The 16,996-nt window shown below is 55.1% G+C and overlaps 1 protein-coding gene across 1 annotated transcript; it reads right to left on the bottom strand.

Annotated features, from left to right (window-relative positions):
- Nucleotides 1-4,600: 4,600 nt before the first annotated feature.
- Nucleotides 4,601-15,438, bottom strand: LOC116938483 (uroplakin-1b-like). Its single transcript, XM_076057476.1, has 4 exons — nt 15,178-15,438; nt 13,580-13,654; nt 6,939-7,061; nt 4,601-5,905 (listed from the first exon to the last, which is right to left on the bottom strand). The coding sequence occupies exons 1-4, from the start codon at nt 15,421-15,423 to the stop codon at nt 5,810-5,812; spliced, it is 540 nt and encodes a 179-aa protein (XP_075913591.1). The 5' UTR covers nt 15,424-15,438; the 3' UTR covers nt 4,601-5,809.
- Nucleotides 15,439-16,996: the final 1,558 nt, after the last annotated feature.

Genomic DNA, 16,996 nt, shown 5'->3' on the forward strand with positions numbered 1-16,996 from the left:
CTAGTGGTGACTAGGAGTGACTAGGAGTGACTAGGAGATGTTATAGAGGTACATGGTGCCCAGCAGGACCCAGAACTCCCAGCAGAGTCTGAGTGAGTCTCTGAGTGTATGAGTGATTGACTGAGTGAGTGTCTGACTGACTGACTGAGTGATTGACTGACTGACTCACTGAGTGACTGAGTGACTGACTGAGTGACTAGGAGTGACTAGTGAGTGACTAGGAGATGTTATAGAGGTACATGGTGCCCAGCAGGACCCAGAACTCCCAGCAGAGTCTGAGTGTATGAGTGACTGACTGAATGTCTGAGTGAGTCTCTGAGTGATTGACTGAGTGTATGAGTGACTCACTGAGTGTCTGAGTGAGTGACTGAGTGACTAGGAGTGACTAGGAGTGACTAGGAGATGTTGTAGAGGTACATGGTGCCCAGCAGGACCCAGAACTCCCAGCAGAGGATGGCGAACCCGAACCAGGCGACACCCCAAGCGGCGCGGTGGAGAGGCCCACTCACGTAGTCATAGCAACCCTGCACAACCACAACATCAACAACAACAACATCAACAACAACAACAACAACAACCATCAACAACAACAACAACATCAACAACAACATTAACAACAACATCAACATCAACAACAACCACAACAACAACCATCAACAACAACATCATCAACAACAACCATCAACAACAACAACCCACCCACACACTCACTCACTCACTCACCCACCCACTCACCTACTCACCTACTCACCCACCCACCCACTCACTCACCCACCCACCCACTCACTCACCCACCCACCCACCCACTCACCCACTCACCCACCCACCCACTCACTCACCCACTCACTCAACCACTCACCCACTCACCCACCTACTCACCCACCCACTCACTCACCTATTCACCCACCCACCCACCCACTCACCCACTCACCCACCCACCCACTCACTCACCCACCCACCCACTCACTCACCCACTCACCCACCTACTCACCCACCCACTCACTCACCTATTCACCCACCCACTCACTCACCTATTCACCCACCCACTCACTCACCCCCTCACCCACCCACTCACTCACCCACCCACCCACTCACTCACTCACCCACTCACCCACCTACTCACCCACCCACTCACTCACCTATTCACCCACCCACTCACTCACCTATTCACCCACCCACTCACTCACCCACTCACTCACCCACCCACTCACTCACCTACTCACCCACCCACCCATTCACTCACTCACTCACTCACCCACCCACTCACTCACCCACTAACCTACTAACTCACTCACTCACCCACCCACCCACCCACTCACTCACCTACTCACCCACCCACCTACTAACTCACTCACTCACTCACCCACCCACCCACCCACTCACTCACCTACTCACTCACCCCCTCACCCACCCACTCACTCACCTACTCACCCACCCACCCACTCACCTACTCACCCACCCACCCACCCACTCACTCACCTACTCACCCACCCACCCACTCACCTACTCACCCACCCACCCACTAACTCACTCACCCACCCACCCACCCCCCCACCCACTCACTCACCCCCCCACCCACTCACTCACCCACCCACTCACCCACCCACTCACCCACCCACTCACCCACCCACTCACCCACTGTCTCTCCACTCACCCACCCACACACTCACCCACCCATTCACCCACCCATTCACCCACTCACTCACATACTCACCCATCCACTCACCCATCCACTCACCCATCCACTCACCCATCCACTCACCCATCCACTCACCCATCCACTCACCCATCCACTCACCCATCCACTCACCCATCCACTCACCCATCCACTCACCCATCCACTCACCCATCCACTCACCCATCCACTCACCCATCCACTCACCCATCCACTCACCCATCCACTCACCCATCCACTCACCCATCCACTCACCCATCCACTCACCCATGCACTCATTCACCCACCCACCCACCCACTCCCCCCCGCACTCTCCCCCCACTCACCCACTCACTCACTCACCCCCTCACCCACCCACTCACTCACCCACCCACCCACTCACTCACCCACCCACTCACTCACTCACTCACCCACCCACCCACCTACTCACCCACCCACTCACCCACCCACTCACCCACCCACTCACCCACCCACTCACCCACCCACTCACCCACCCACTCACCCACCCATTCACTCACTCACCCACCCACCCACCCACCCACCCACTCACCCACCCACTCACCCACCCATTCACTCACTCACCCACCCACCCACCCACTCACCCACTCACCCACCCACTCACCCACCCACTCACCCACCCACTCACCCACCCACTCACCCACCCACCCACTCACCCACCCACTCACCCACCCACTCACCCACCCACTCACCCACCCATTCACTCACCCACCCACCCACTCACCCACCCATTCACTCACTCACTCACCCACCCACTCACCCACCCACTCACCCACCCACTCACCCACCCACTCACCCACCCACTCACCCACCCACCCACCCACCCCCCCACTCTCCCCCCACCACCCACCCACCACACCCACCCACCACACCACACCCACCCACCGGGGTGTTCAAGTACCCAGCCAGGCCCAGCCGACAGGCATCGAGGTCCCTGATGAGGCCGCTGGCCGGGTCCAGGCTGCAACACTGCAAGGGCCAGGGGAAATCTCCCTCGGGGTGGGCCTCTCGGAAGGCCGAGCCGTAGGCCTGCCAGTCCTGGGGGCCATTCACTCCACAGCACTGATACTGTGGAGAGACAAAGGTGGGTGGGTGAGTGGGGGGGTGGGTGGGTGGGTGAGTGAGTGGGTGGGTGGGTGAGTGGGGGGGTGGGTGGGTGGGTGAGTGAGTGGGTGAGTGGGTGAGTGGGTGGGTGAGTGAGTGAGTGAGTGGGTGAGTGGGTGGGTGAGTGGGTGGGTGAGTGGGTGGGTGGGTGAGTGAGTGGGTGAGTGAGTGGGTGAGTGGGTGGGTGGGTGGGTAAGTGAGTGAGTGGGTGAGTGGGTGAGTGGGTGGGTGAGTGAGTGAGTGAGTGGGTGAGTGGGTGGGTGAGTGGGTGGGTGAGTGAGTGAGTGAGTGGGTGAGTGAGTGAGTGGGTGAGTGAGTGAGTGAGTGGGTGGGTGAGTGAGTGGGTGGGTGAGTGGGTGAGTTAGTGGGTGAGTTAGTGGGTGAGTGAGTGAGTGGGTGAGTGAGTGAGTGGGTGAGTGAGTGGGTGAGTGAGTGAGTGGGTGAGTGAGTGAGTGAGTGGGTGAATGAGTGAGAGGGTCAGTGAGTGAGTGGGTGAGTGAGTGGGTGAGTGAGTGGGTGGGTGAGTGAGTGGGTGAGTGAGTGAGTGAGTGGGTGGGTGAGTGAGTGAGTGGGTGGGTGGGTGAGTGAGTGGGTGAGTTAGTGAGTGAGTGAGTGAGTTAGTGAGTGAGTGAGTGAGTTAGTGAGTGAGTGAGTGAGTGGGTGGGTGAGTGAGTGAGTGAGTGGGTTAGTGGGTGAGTTAGTTAGTGAGTGGGTGGGTGAGTTAGTGAGTGAGTGGGTGAGTGAGTGAGTGAGTGGGTGAGTGGGTGGGTGAGTGAGTGGATGAGTGGGTGAGTAGGTGAGTGAGTGAGTTAGTGAGTGGGTGGGTGAGTTAGTGAGTGAGTGGGTGAGTGAGTGGGTGAGTTAGTGGGTGAGTGAGTGAGTGGGTGAGTGAGTTAGTGGGTGAGTGAGTGGGTGGGTGAGTGAGTTAGTGAGTGAGTGAGTTAGTGAGTGAGTGGGTTAGTGGGTGAGTTAGTTAGTGAGTGGGTGGGTGAGTTAGTGAGTGAGTGGGTGAGTGAGTGAGTGAGTGGGTGAGTGGGTGGGTGAGTGAGTGGATGAGTGGGTGAGTAGGTGAGTGAGTGAGTTAGTGAGTGGGTGGGTGAGTTAGTGAGTGAGTGGGTGAGTGAGTGGGTGAGTTAGTGGGTGAGTGAGTGAGTGGGTGAGTGAGTTAGTGGGTGAGTGAGTGGGTGGGTGAGTGAGTTAGTGAGTGAGTGAGTTAGTGAGTGGGTGAGTGAGTTAGTGGGTGAGTGAGTGAGCCTCTCGGAAGGCCGAGCCGTAGGCCTGCCAGTCCTGGGGGCCATTCACTCCACAGCACTGATACTGTGGAGAGACAAAGGTGGGTGGGTGGGTGAGTTAGTGGGTGGGTGAGTTAGTGGGTGGGTGAGTTAGTGGGTGGGGGGGTGGGTGGGTGAGTGAGTGAGTGGGTGGGGGGGTGAGTGGGTGAGTGAGTGAGTGGGTGAGTGAGTGGGTGAGTGGGTGAGTTAGTGGGTGAGTGAGTTAGTTGATGAGTTAGTGGGTGAGTTAGTGAGTGAGTGAGTGAGTTAGTGGGTGGGTGAGTTAGTGAGTGAGTGGGTGGGCCTCTCGGAAGGCCGAGCCGTAGGCCTGCCAGTCCTGGGGGCCATTCACTCCACAGCACTGATACTGTGGAGAGACAAAGGTGGGTGGGTGGGTGAGTTAGTGGGTGGGTGGGTGGGTGAGTGGGGGGGTGGGTGGGTGAGTGAGTGAGTGGGTGGGGGGGTGAGTGGGTGAGTGAGTGAGTGGGTGAGTTAGTGAGTGAGTGGGTGGGTGAGTGAGTGGGTGAGTGAGTGAGTGAGTGGGTGAGTGAGTGGGTGAGTGGGTGGGTGGGTGGGTGAGTGGGTGAGTGAGTGAGTGAGTTAGTGGGTGAGTGGGTGAGTGAGTGGGTGAGTGAGTGAGTGAGTTAGTGGGTGGGTGAGTGAGTGAGTGGGTGAGTTGGTGAGTGAGTGGGTGAGTGAGTGGGTGAGTGAATGAATGAGTGAGTGGGTGAGTGAGTGAGTGGGTGAGTTGGTGAGTGAGTGGGTGAGTGAGTGGGTGAGTTAGTGAGTGAGTGAGTGGGTGGGTGAGTTAGTGGGTGGGTGAGTTAGTTAGTGAGTGAGTGGGTGAGTTAGTGAGTGAGTGGGTGGGTGGGTGAGTGAGTGAGTGGGTGGGTGGGTGGGTGAGTTAGTTAGTGAGTGAGTGGGCCTCTCGGAAGGCCGAGCCGTAGGCCTGCCAGTCCTGGGGGCCATTCACTCCACAGCACTGATACTGTGGAGAGACAATGGTGGGTGGGTGGGTGAGTTAGTGGGTGGGTGGGTGGGTGGGTGAGTGGGTGAGTGAGTGGGTGAGTGACTGAGTGAGTTAGTGAGTGGGTGAGTTAGTGGGTGAGTGAGTGAGTGGGTGGGTGAGTGAGTGAGTGAGTGGGTTAGTGGGTGAGTTAGTGAGTGGGTGAGTTAGTGGGTGGGTGAGTGAGTGAGTGGGTGAGTGAGTGGGTGAGTGAGTGGGTGAGTGAGTGAGTGAGTTAGTGGGTGAGTTAGTGGGTGAGTGGGTGAGTTAGTGGGTGAGTGGGTGAGTGAGTGGGTGAGTGAGTGGGTGAGTGAGTGGGTGAGTGAGTGAGTGGGTGAGTGGGTGAGTGGGTGAGTGGGTGAGTGAGTGAGTGGGTGAGTGGGTGAGTGAGTGGGTGAGTGAGTGGGTGAGTTAGTGAGTGAGTGGGTGAGTGAGTGGGTGAGTTAGTGGGTGAGTTAGTGAGTGAGTGAGTGGGTGAGTTAGTGAGTGGGTGGGTGGGTGAGTGGGTGAGTTAGTGAGTGAGTGAGTGGGTGAGTTAGTGAGTGAGTGGGTGAGTGAGTGGGTGAGTTAGTGGGTGAGTTAGTGAGTGAGTGAGTGGGTGAGTTAGTGAGTGGGTGGGTGGGTGAGTGGGTGAGTTAGTGAGTGAGTGAGTTAGTGGGTGGGTGGGTGAGTTAGTGAGTGGGTGAGTGAGTGGGTGAGTTAGTGAGTGAGTGGGTGAGTGAGTTAGTTGATGAGTTAGTGAGTGAGTGAGTGGGTGAGTGAGTGAGCCTCTCGGAAGGCCGAGCCGTAGGCCTGCCAGTCCTGGGGGCCATTCACTCCACAGCACTGATACTGTGGAGAGACAATGGTGGGTGGGTGGGTGAGTTAGTGGGTGGGTGGGTGGGTGAGTTAGTGGGTGGGTGGGTGGGTGGGTGAGTTAGTGAGTGAGTGGGTGAGTTAGTGAGTGAGTGAGTGGGTGGGTGAGTGGGTGGGTGGGTGGGTGGGTGGGTGAGTTAGTGAGTGAGTGGGTGAGTTAGTGAGTGAGTGAGTGGGTGGGTGAGTGGGTGGGTGGGTGGGTGAGTTAGTGAGTGAGTGAGTGGGTGGGTGAGTGGGTGGGTGGGTGGGTGAGTTAGTGAGTGAGTGAGTGGGTGGGTGAGTGAGTGAGTGAGTGGGTGAGTTAGTGAGTGAGTGAGTGAGTGGGTGAGTGAGTGGGTGGGTGGGTGAGTGGGTGAGTGAGTGAGTGGGTGATTGAGTGGGTTAGTGAGTGAGTGAGTGGGTGAGTGAGTGAGTGGGTGAGTGAGTGGGTGAGTGGTTGAGTGAGTGGGTGGTGAGTGGGTGAGTGGTTGAGTGAGTGGGTGAGTGGGTGAGTGAGTGAGTGAGTGGCTGGGTGAGTGGGTGAGTGAGTGGGTGAGTGAGTGAGTGGGTGGGTGAGTGGGTGAGTGAGTGGGTGAGTGAGTGGCTGGGTGAGTGGGTGAGTGAGTGAGTGGCTGGGTGAGTGGGTGGTGAGTGGTTGAGTGAGTGGGTGAGTGGGTGAGTGGGTGAGTGAGTGGGTGAGTGAGTGGGTGAGTGGTTGAGTGAGTGAGTGGTTTAGTGAGTGAGTGAGTGGGTGGGTGAGTGGTTGAGTGAGTGGGTGAGTGAGTGGGTGAGTGAGTGGGTGAGTTAGTGAGTGGGTGAGTGAGTGGGTGGTGAGTGAGTGAGTGGGTGGGTGAGTGGTTGAGTGAGTGGTTGAGTGAGTGGGTGAGTGGGTGGGTGGGTGAGTGGTTGAGTGAGTGGGTGGTGAGTGAGTGAGTGGGTGGTGAGTGAGTGAGTGGGTGGTGAGTGAGTGGGTGGTGAGTGAGTGGGTGGTGAGTGAGTGAGTGGTTTAGTGAGTGGGTGGTGAGCGTACGTTGAACATGGTGCGATCCCACACGGCTGTGACCCCTTCGTAGTTGAATCTGGAGTTTTCATCAACCCAGTTGGGGTTCTGATAGAGCTGTAGCATCTGCTGTAGGTAGGCGTTCTTGGTGAGCTACACACACAGACACAGTCAGACACACACAGTCAGTCACGCACACAGACACACACAAACACACAGACACACACACACACAGTCACACACACAGATACACACACACACAGATACACACACAGACACACACACAGAGACACACACAGAGACACACAGACACACAGATACACACACACAGACACACACACATAGACACACACACACAGACACACACACAGACACACACAGACACACACAGTCAGTCACGCACACAGACACACACAAACACACACACACACACACAAACACACACACACACACACACAGTCACACACACACACAGTCACACACACACACACAGTCACACACACACACAGTCACACACACACACACACAGACACACACACATAGACACACACACATAGACACACACACACAGACACACACACACAGACACACACACACAGACACACACACACAGACACACACACACAGACACACACACAGACACACACAGTCAGTCAGACACACACACAGACACAGAGACAGAGACAACAACAACAACCGCCATTCGCCACTAAGTGGCGGTGACGTCACCACGACGCTTGTGCCAGGCTATGTGCACCTTGAGGCTATCACGTGAAGTGTCGAACGCCCGCTGGCAGGAGGTCACGGGGCAGACCCAGCAGGTGCCACGGGTCGACTGACTGAGATCACTGAGATGACTGAGATGACTGGCTGATGCACCACCTGTGCCCCCTACTGTGCCAACCTGCTGTGCTTTAGCCACCCGGCGCTCCGCTCGTTGTTCTGAGCGTCGCTCCTCCGCCCTCCGTTGTTGTTGGAGGGCGACTGCCTCCAACTGCCCAGTAGCAGCGTCCTTCACGAGCCTCCTCCACAGAGGCCGATCTTGACACCGCTGGTACCGGTCATCGGCAAGTCCACTCAGCTCCTCGTCCTCCTGTACCACATCACTCCATCTCTTCTCTAGCCCGTGCCGCGCCCGCTTAGCCCCCTCGATCCGGCCGAACAAAAGCTGTTTCGGCATGCGGTGGCTGGGCATGCGGGCTACATGACCCAGCCAACGCAGCCTTGCCTGCCGGAGGAGCTCACCGATGGGACCTTGCCCAGATCTTTCAAAGATTTGTGAGCTCCTCACACAATCCAGCCTGCAGGTTAAACCCAGAATGGATCGTAGGCAGGCCAGCCTAAATGTTTCTAACCGGCAAAGATGTTCCATTAGGGGGGTCCACGTTTCGCAAGCGTAGAGAAGGGAGGGAATGACCGTGGCCGAGAAGACCTGAAGCTTTGTGCAGAGCGACAGACCAGGAAGCTTCCACACAGCGTTACGCAACTGATTAAAAGATATTGGCCAGGCCTACTGATGGTATCATAGGCCTTGACCAGGTCAATAAAGCAGAGATGTAGGTCTTGTGGGAATTCCCTACACCTCTGCTGTAGCAGACGGACAGAAAATATGGCATCTGTGCAGGACCGCCCTTTCCTGAAACCGCATTGGGGCTCCGCAAGCCTCTCCTCGGAGTGCCTGGCAAGGCGATGCTGAATAATCCTTGCAGGGACCTTTCCCGGCACACTGAGGAGTGAGATACCCCTGTAGTTGTTACAGTCTGTGCGGTCCCCCTTCTTAAAGAGGGGGACCACCAGGGCATCCTTCCAATCCTGCGGAACCCGTCCAGTGGTCCAGACTGTTGTTATGATGTCATATAGGGCAGTCTGTGCACAAACGCCACCCTCCCTCAGCATTTCGCTTGGGAGATCATCTCTGCCCGGTGCCTTTCCTGGTCTCAGACTTTGGATCACTTTCAGTACTTCCTCAACAGATGGCACCTCAGCCAGCCACTCACAGGGGGTGACTTCTTCCAATATTTGAGGCACCGCAGCCTCAGCAGGGTCATCCTCACTTTGTGCCACGATGTTTTCCTGGCTGAGGGATTTTCCCTCCCCCAGAACCTCACAGAAATGCTCAGCAAATCTGCAAACCTGTTCCTGGGGGTCGGAGATTGGATCACCGTTCTTTCCCCTAATAATGGTAATAGGTGTGGTGCTGCAGGTTACTTTTTTGATGGAGTTAAATAGAGATTTGTGATCACGGGCCACTGAGGCAGACTCCATCTCCTCAGCAACCCGTGATCACCACCCAACCTTGCAGCGCCTCACAGCTCTCCGAACCTCCGAGCGAAGGCTGGGGTAAGCCTCCTCATTCTCTGACGTGGGATTCTGTAGCCGATTAGGCGAGCCTGTCGCTTTTTCTCAACCAGCTTGAACACCTCCTCTGTCAGCCAGGGTCTCTGGGGAGGTCTGGACCGTGTACCCAAAGCAGCCATTGCAGCTGCATGAGTCACAGTCCTAAACCTCGCCCATTTACCCTCGACATCAGGAGGAGTGGGGGACGATGCCAACCCCAGCCGCAAGCGATGATGAAATTCTCGCTTGCAACTTTCATCAGATAACTGAGACCATGCCACTATGGGTTTGAATGGGGTCCTGGGTTTACACCCACCACCGGAGTGGAAGAATGGCAGGCGCATCTTACAGATGACGAGTCGATGGTCAGAGGGCAGATCAGCTCCACGGTAGGTCCTGGTGTCAAGGACATGGGCTCGCATCCACTGATCCGTCACTATGTCGTCCAGCAGATGTTCTTGCTTGGACCCGGCATGCATCCACGATGTTGTGTGGATGCGCCGATGCCGGAACAGCGTGTTGGTAATTACAAGCCCATGGGCTGCACACAAATCTAGCAGCCTCCTACCGTTGTTACTGAGCTGATTTGGCCCATGCCTTCCAATCACTCCAGACCAGGTGCCAGCATCATGACCAACTCGGGCATTGAAGTCACCCAAACAAGATGACTATCCCGAGGGGCCACTTTAGCCAGCACCTGTGACAGGAGGTCATAGAAAGCATCTGACTCATTGGCCTTGCCTGCATCACTCCACGGATGTTCATCTTCAGTGGGGGCATAAGTAACCACAACCACCATTCCTCGCCTCCGGTTGATGGGAAGGCGAGCCCAAAGTAGCCTGGGGCTTACAGCTTCCCACACCTCACCGCCACGCTCCCACGCCCCCTTCATTCTTTTATTTCAAAAGAAGATCCACACCCTGTTGTTTGGCAGTCTGCTGCCCCGAGTAGAGGACTGTCCACCCCTCATGGTGGCAGGAGCCAGAACCGGTCCACCGGACCTCCTGAATGCCACAGAGATCCAGGCGGTACCGGTCCAGCTCCCGACAGAGGAGTGGCAGCCTCTCCTCCGCAGTGAGCGTTCGAACATTCCACGTGGCCATCCGAAGTGGCTTTTCGTTGTTTCTGGAGGAGCCCCGAGGGTAGAGATTCAATCTCCTGGCTCCGCCAATTGGGGTTTGGCCAGGAGACGTCATAGACGCCTGTCCCCCCGGGGCCTCCGGCACAAGCTTGTTAGTTAGATATTTTAGACGTGGTTTAGTGGTAGTTTATTGAAGGTGGAGGGGTTACCAGCCCCTCGCACCCATCCAGAGCCCCCGTTTAGCCCCTGTGGTGGTCACAGATGCCATGAGGGGAAAGGGCCAATCGGAATTGGCTCTCCAACCCACAGCACTGCCCAGGACACACACACAGAAAGAGAGACACACACAGAGACACACAGAGACACACACAAAGAGACACACAGAAAGAGAGACACACACACAGTCAGACACACAGAGACACACACACAGAGACACACAGTCAGATAGGCACACACACAGTCAGACACACAGAGACGCACACACAGAGACACACACACAGAGACACACACACAGTCAGACACACAGAGACGCACACACAGAGACACACACACAGAGACACACACACAGAGACACACAAAGACACACACACAAAGACACACAGTCCGATAGCCACACACAGTCAGACACACAGACACACACACACAGAGACACACAGTCAGATAGGCACACACACAGTCAGACACACAGAGACACACACACACAGAGACACACAGTCAGATACCCACAGACACAGTCAGACACAGAGACGCACACACACAGAGAAAGAGACAGAGAGAGAGACTGAGAGAGAGAGACAGAGAGAGAGACACAGAGAGAGAGACAGGTAGTGGTGGTGTGTGTCTGTCAAACAAACCACACACACACACACAGTCTGTCTGTCTGTGTGTGTGTCTCTGTGTGTGTGTGTCTGTCTGTGTGTGTGTGTATGTTTGTCTGTGTGTGTCTGTGTGTGTGTGCGTGTATGTGTCTGTGTGTGTGTGTCTGTGTGTGTGTGTGTGTGTCTGTGTGTGTGTCTGTGTGTGTATGTGTCTGTGTGTGTGTGTATGTGTCTGTGTGTGTGTGTATGTGTCTGTGTGTGTGTATGTGTCTGTGTGTGTGTGTCTGTGTGTCACTGTGTGTGTCTGTGTGTCACTGTGTGTGTGTGTGTGTGTGTCACTGTGTGTGTGTGTGTGTGTCACTGTGTGTGTGTGTCTGTGTGTGTCTCTGTGTGTGTCTGTGTCTGTGTGTGTCACTGTGTGTGTGTCACTGTGTGTGTCTCTGTGTTTGTGTCTGTGTGTGTGTCTCTGTGTGTGTGTCACTGTGTGTGTGTCACTGTGTGTGTGTCACTGTGTGTGTGTCACTGTGTGTGTGTCACTGTGTGTGTGTCACTGTGTGTGTCTCTGTGTGTGTCACTGTGTGTGTCACTGTGTGTGTGTCTGTGTGTCACTGTGTGTGTCACTGTGTGTGTTTGTGTGTGTGTGTGTGTCTGTGTGTGTCACTGTGTGTGTGTCACTGTGTGTGTGTCACTGTGTGTGTGTCACTGTGTGTGTGTCACTGTGTGTGTCTCTGTGTGTGTCACTGTGTGTGTGTCTGTGTGTCACTGTGTGTGTCACTGTGTGTGTTTGTGTGTCTGTGTGTGTGTCTCTCTGTGTGTGTGTCACTGTGTGTGTGTCTGTGTGTGTCTCTGTGTGTGTGTCTGTGTGTGTGTGTCACTGTGTCTGTGTGTGTGTGTCACTGTGTCTGTGTGTGTGTCTGTGTGTGTGTCTGTGTGTGTGTCTGTGTGTCACTGTGTGTGTGTGTCACTGTGTCTGTGTGTGTCACTGTGTGTGTGTGTTTGTGTGTGTCACTGTGTGTGTCACTGTGTGTGTGTGTCTCTGTGTGTGTGTCACTGTGTGTGTGTCACTGTGTGTGTGTCACTGTGTGTGTGTCTGTGTGTGTCTGTGTGTGTATGTGTGTGTGTCTGTGTGTGTCTGTGTGTGTATGTGTCTGTGTGTGTATGTGTCTGTGTGTGTATGTGTCTGTGTGTGTATGTGTCTGTGTGTGTGTCTGTGTGTGTCTGTGTGTGTCTGTGTGTGTCTGTGTGTCTGTGTGTGTCTATGTGTCTGTCTGTGTGTGTGTGTGTCTGTGTGTGTGTGTGTCTGTGTGTGTCTATGTGTATGTGTGTATGTGTGTGTCTGTGTCTGTGTGTGTATGTGTGTGTATGTGTGTCTGTGTGTGTGTCTGTGTGTGTGTGTCTGTGTGTGTGTCTGTGTGTGTGTCTGTGTGTCTGTGTCAGTGTCTGTGTGTCTGTGTCAGTGTCTGTGTGTGTGTCTGTGTGTGTGTCTGTGTGTGTGTCTGTGTGTGTGTCTGTGTGTCTGTGTCTGTGTGTCTGTGTCTGTGTGTCTGTGTCAGTGTCTGTGTGTGTGTGTGTCTGTGTGTGTCTGTGTGTGTCTGTCTGTGTGTGTGTGTATGTGTGTCTGTGTGTCTGTGTGTGTGTCTGTGTGTCTGTGTCAGTGTCTGTGTCTGTGTGTGTCTATGTGTGTGTCTGTCTGTCTGTGTGTGTGTCTGTCTGTGTGTGTGTCTGTGTGTCTGTGTCAGTGTCTGTGTATGTGTGTGTCTATGTGTGTGTCTGTGTGTGTGTGTGTCTGTGTGTGTGTCTATGTGTGTGTCTGTGTGTGTCTGTGTGTGTGTGTCTATGTGTGTGTGTGTCTATGTGTATGTGTGTGTCTATGTGTGTGTCTGTGTGTGTCTGTGTGTGTGTCTGTGTGTGTGTCTGTGTGTGTGTCTGTGTGTGTGTCTGTGTGTGTGTCTGTGTGTGTGTCTGTGTGTCTGTGTCTGTGTGTGTGTCTGTGTGTGTCTATGTGTGTGTCTGTGTGTGTCTATGTGTGTGTCTATGTGTGTGTCTGTCTGTGTGTGTCTATGTGTGTGTCTGTCTGTGTGTGTGTCTGTGTGTCTGTGTCTGTGTGTCTGTGTCTGTGTGTCTGTGTCAGTGTCTGTGTGTGTGTGTGTCTGTGTGTGTCTATGTGTGTGTCTGTCTGTGTGTGTGTGTGTCTGTGTGTGTGTCTGTGTGTCTGTGTGTGTGTGTGTATGTGTGTGTCTATGTGTGTGTCAGTGTGTGTGTGTGTGTCTGTGTGTGTCTATGTGTCTGTGTGTGTCTATGTCTGTGTGTGTCTGTGTGTCTGTGTCAGTGTCTGTGTGTGTATGTGTGTGTGTGTGTCTATGTCTGTGTGTGTCTATGTGTATGTGTGTGTCTATGTGTGTGTCTGTCTGTGTGTGTGTGTGTGTGTCACTCACAAAGTCTCTGTGGGTGATTGCGGTGATGCAGGAGGCCACTTCAAAGATGTAGACAAACAGCGTGAGCAGAATGTACTGAGGAGACACAACAACATCAACAACATCAACAACATCAACAACATCAACAACATCAACAACATCAACAACATCATGAGTAGCGTCATCATCATCATGATCATCACGGCGGATGGGCAGGTGAGCGGGAGGGTGAGTGACTGAGTGAGCGACTGAGTGACTGAGTGAGCGACTGAGTGAGCGACTGAGTGAGTGACTGAGTGAGTGACTGAGCGACTGAGCGAGTGAGTGAGTGACTGAGCGACTGAGCGACTGAGTGACTGAGTGAGCGACTGACTGAGTGAGTGAGTGAGCGACTGAGTGACTGAGTGAGCGACTGAGCGACTGAGTGAGCGACTGAGTGACTGAGTGAGCGACTGAGTGACTGACTGAGTGAGCGACTGACTGAGCGAGCGACTGACTGAGTGAGCGACTGACTGAGTGAGCGACTGACTGAGCGAGCGACTGACTGAGTGAGTGAGTGAGCGACTGAGTGACTGAGTGAGCGACTGAGTGACTGAGTGAGTGACTGAGTGACTGACTGAGTGAGCGACTGACTGAGCGAGCGACTGACTGAGTGAGCGACTGACTGAGTGAGCGACTGACTGAGTGAGCGACTGACTGAGCGAGCGACTGACTGAGTGACTGAGTGAGCGACTGAGTGAGTGAGCGACTGACTGAGCGAGCGACTGGGCGAGCGACTGGGCGAGCGACTGGGCGAGTGACTGAGCGACTGAGCGAGCGACTGGGCGACTGACTGACTGTGCGAGCGAGCGACTGAGCGAGTGACTGGGCGAGCGACTGAGCGAGCGACTGAGTGAGTGACTGAGCGACTGAGCGACTGAGCGAGCGACTGAGTGACTGAGCGAGTGACTGAGCGAACGACTGAGTGACTGAGTGAGTGACTGAGCGACTGAGCGACTGAGTGAGCGACTGAGCGACTGAGCGACTGAGTGAGCGACTGAGCGACTGAGTGACTGAGCGACTGAGTGAGCGACTGAGCGAGCGACTGAGTGAGCGACTGAGTGACTGAGCGAGCAACTGAGCGACTGATTGACTGAGTGAGCGACTGAGCGACTGAGTGACTGAGTGAGCGACTGAGCGACTGAGTGACTGAGCGAGCGACTGAGCGAGCGACTCTCCTGGCAAACCCACCGCCCACCACCACTACCACCACCACCACTACCACCACCACCGCCCACCACCACCACCACCACCACCACCCACCACCACCACCACCACCCACCACCACCACCACTCCCCACTCCCCACCCCCCCGCTCTCCACCACCACCACCACCCACCACCCACCACCACCACCCCTCCCCACCCCCCCGCTCTCCACCACCACCACCACCCACCACCACCACCACCCCCCACCACCACCACCTCCCCCCACTCCCCACTCCCCCGCTCTCCACCACCACCACCACCCACCACCCACCACCACCATCACCATCACCACCACCCCCCCCTCCCCACCACCACCACCACCACCCCCCACCACCACCACCACCACTCCCCACTCCCCCGCTCCCCGCTCACCGCCAGCAGCAGCCCCCGAGCGAGCCTCATCACTGCGTAGATGCCCAGCATGGCGAGCAGGAAGAAGGTGAACCCGGTGAAGATGCTGATCCAGGCGCCGGCAAAGATGTCCGTGTTGTTGAAGGCGGAGAGGAGTGGCCACAGCCGAGCTGGGTCGGCCACCACGAACACAGACACGGCGAACAGAGCCAGGCCACAACCCTGCGACGGAAGGCAGAAAACGCTGAAATCAGAACTGTCACCCATAGACTCAGCACTGCACCATAGACTCAACACTGCACCATAGACTCAACACTGCCACCCATAGACTCAGCACTGCACCATAGACTCAACACTGCACCATAGACTCAACACTGCACCATAGACTCAGCACTGCCACCCATAGACTCAACACTGCACCATAGACTCAACACTGCCACCCATAGACTCAGCACTGCACCATAGACTCAGCACTGCCACCCATAGACTCAACACTGCACCATAGACTCAGCACTGCCACCCATAGACTCAACACTGCACCATAGACTCAACACTGCCACCCATAGACTCAGCACTGCACCATAGACTCAGCACTGCACCATAGACTCAGCACTGCACCATAGACTCAACACTGCACCATAGACTCAGCACTGTCATAGACTCAACACTGCACCATAGACTCAGCACTGCACCATAGACTCAACACTGCACCATAGACTCAACACTGCACCATAGACTCAACACTGCACCACAGACTCAGCACTGCACCATAGACTCAACACTGCACCATAGACTCAACACTGCACCACAGACTCAACACTGTCATAGACTCAACACTGCCACCCATAGACTCAACACTGCACCATAGACTCAACACTGCACCATAGACTCAACACTGTATCATAGACTCAACACTGCCCATAGACTCAACACTGTCACCCATAGACTCAGCACTGTACCATAGACTCAGCACTGCACCATAGACTCAGCACTGTCATAGACTCAGCACTGCACCATAGACTCAGCACTGCACCATAGACTCAGCACTGCACCATAGACTCAACACTGCCACCCATAGACTCAGCACTGGACCATAGACTCAACACTGCCACCCATAGACTCAACACTGCCACCCATAGACTCAGCACTGCCACACATAGACTCAACACTGCACCATAGACTAAGCACTGCACCATAGACTAAGCACTGCACCATAGACTCAACACTGCCACCCATAGACTCAACACTGCACCATAGACTCAATACTGCACCATAGACTCAGCACTGCACCATAGACTCAGCACTGCACCATAGACTCAGCACTGCACCATAGACTCAACACTACCACCCATAGACTCAACACTGCACCATAGACTCAACACTGCCACCCATAGACTCAACACTGTCACCCATAGACTCAGCACTGCACCATAGACTCAACACTGTACCATAGACTCAGCACTGCCACCCATAGACTCAACACTGCACCATAGACTCAGCACTGCCACCCATAGACTCAACACTGCCACCCATAGACTCAACACTGTCATAGACTCAGCACTGTACCATAGACTCAGCACTGCCACCCATAGACTCAACACTGCCACCCATAGACTCAACACTGTCATAGACTCAGCACTGCATACCCATAGACTCAACACTGCACCATAGACTCAACACTGCCACCCATAGACTCAGCACTGCACCATAGACTCAGCACTGCCACCCATAGACTCAGCACTGCCACCCATAGACTCAACACTGTCATAGACTCAGCACTGCACCCATAGACTCAGCACTGCCACCCATAGACTCAGCACTGTCATAGACTCAGCACTGC

This window comes from Petromyzon marinus, chromosome 82 (assembly GCF_048934315.1).
Source record: "Petromyzon marinus isolate PM22_M1 ecotype Great Lakes invasive population chromosome 82, UKy_Petmar_22M1.pri1.0, whole genome shotgun sequence".
Classification (NCBI taxonomy): domain Eukaryota; kingdom Metazoa; phylum Chordata; class Hyperoartia; order Petromyzontiformes; family Petromyzontidae; genus Petromyzon; species Petromyzon marinus.

Excerpts from the sequence above, each read along its gene's own strand:
- LOC116938483 (XM_076057476.1), bottom strand. The coding sequence starts at position 15,423 with ATGGGTGACAGTTCTGATTTCAGCGTTTTCTGCCTTCCGTCGCAGGGT. Across the intron at positions 7,062-13,579 it reads CAATCACCCACAGAGACTTT|CTCACCAAGAACGCCTACCT; the intron begins GTGAGTGACACA and ends CTGTGTGTGTAG. Across the intron at positions 5,906-6,938 it reads GGGATCGCACCATGTTCAAC|TATCAGTGCTGTGGAGTGAA; the intron begins GTACGCTCACCA and ends GTCTCTCCACAG.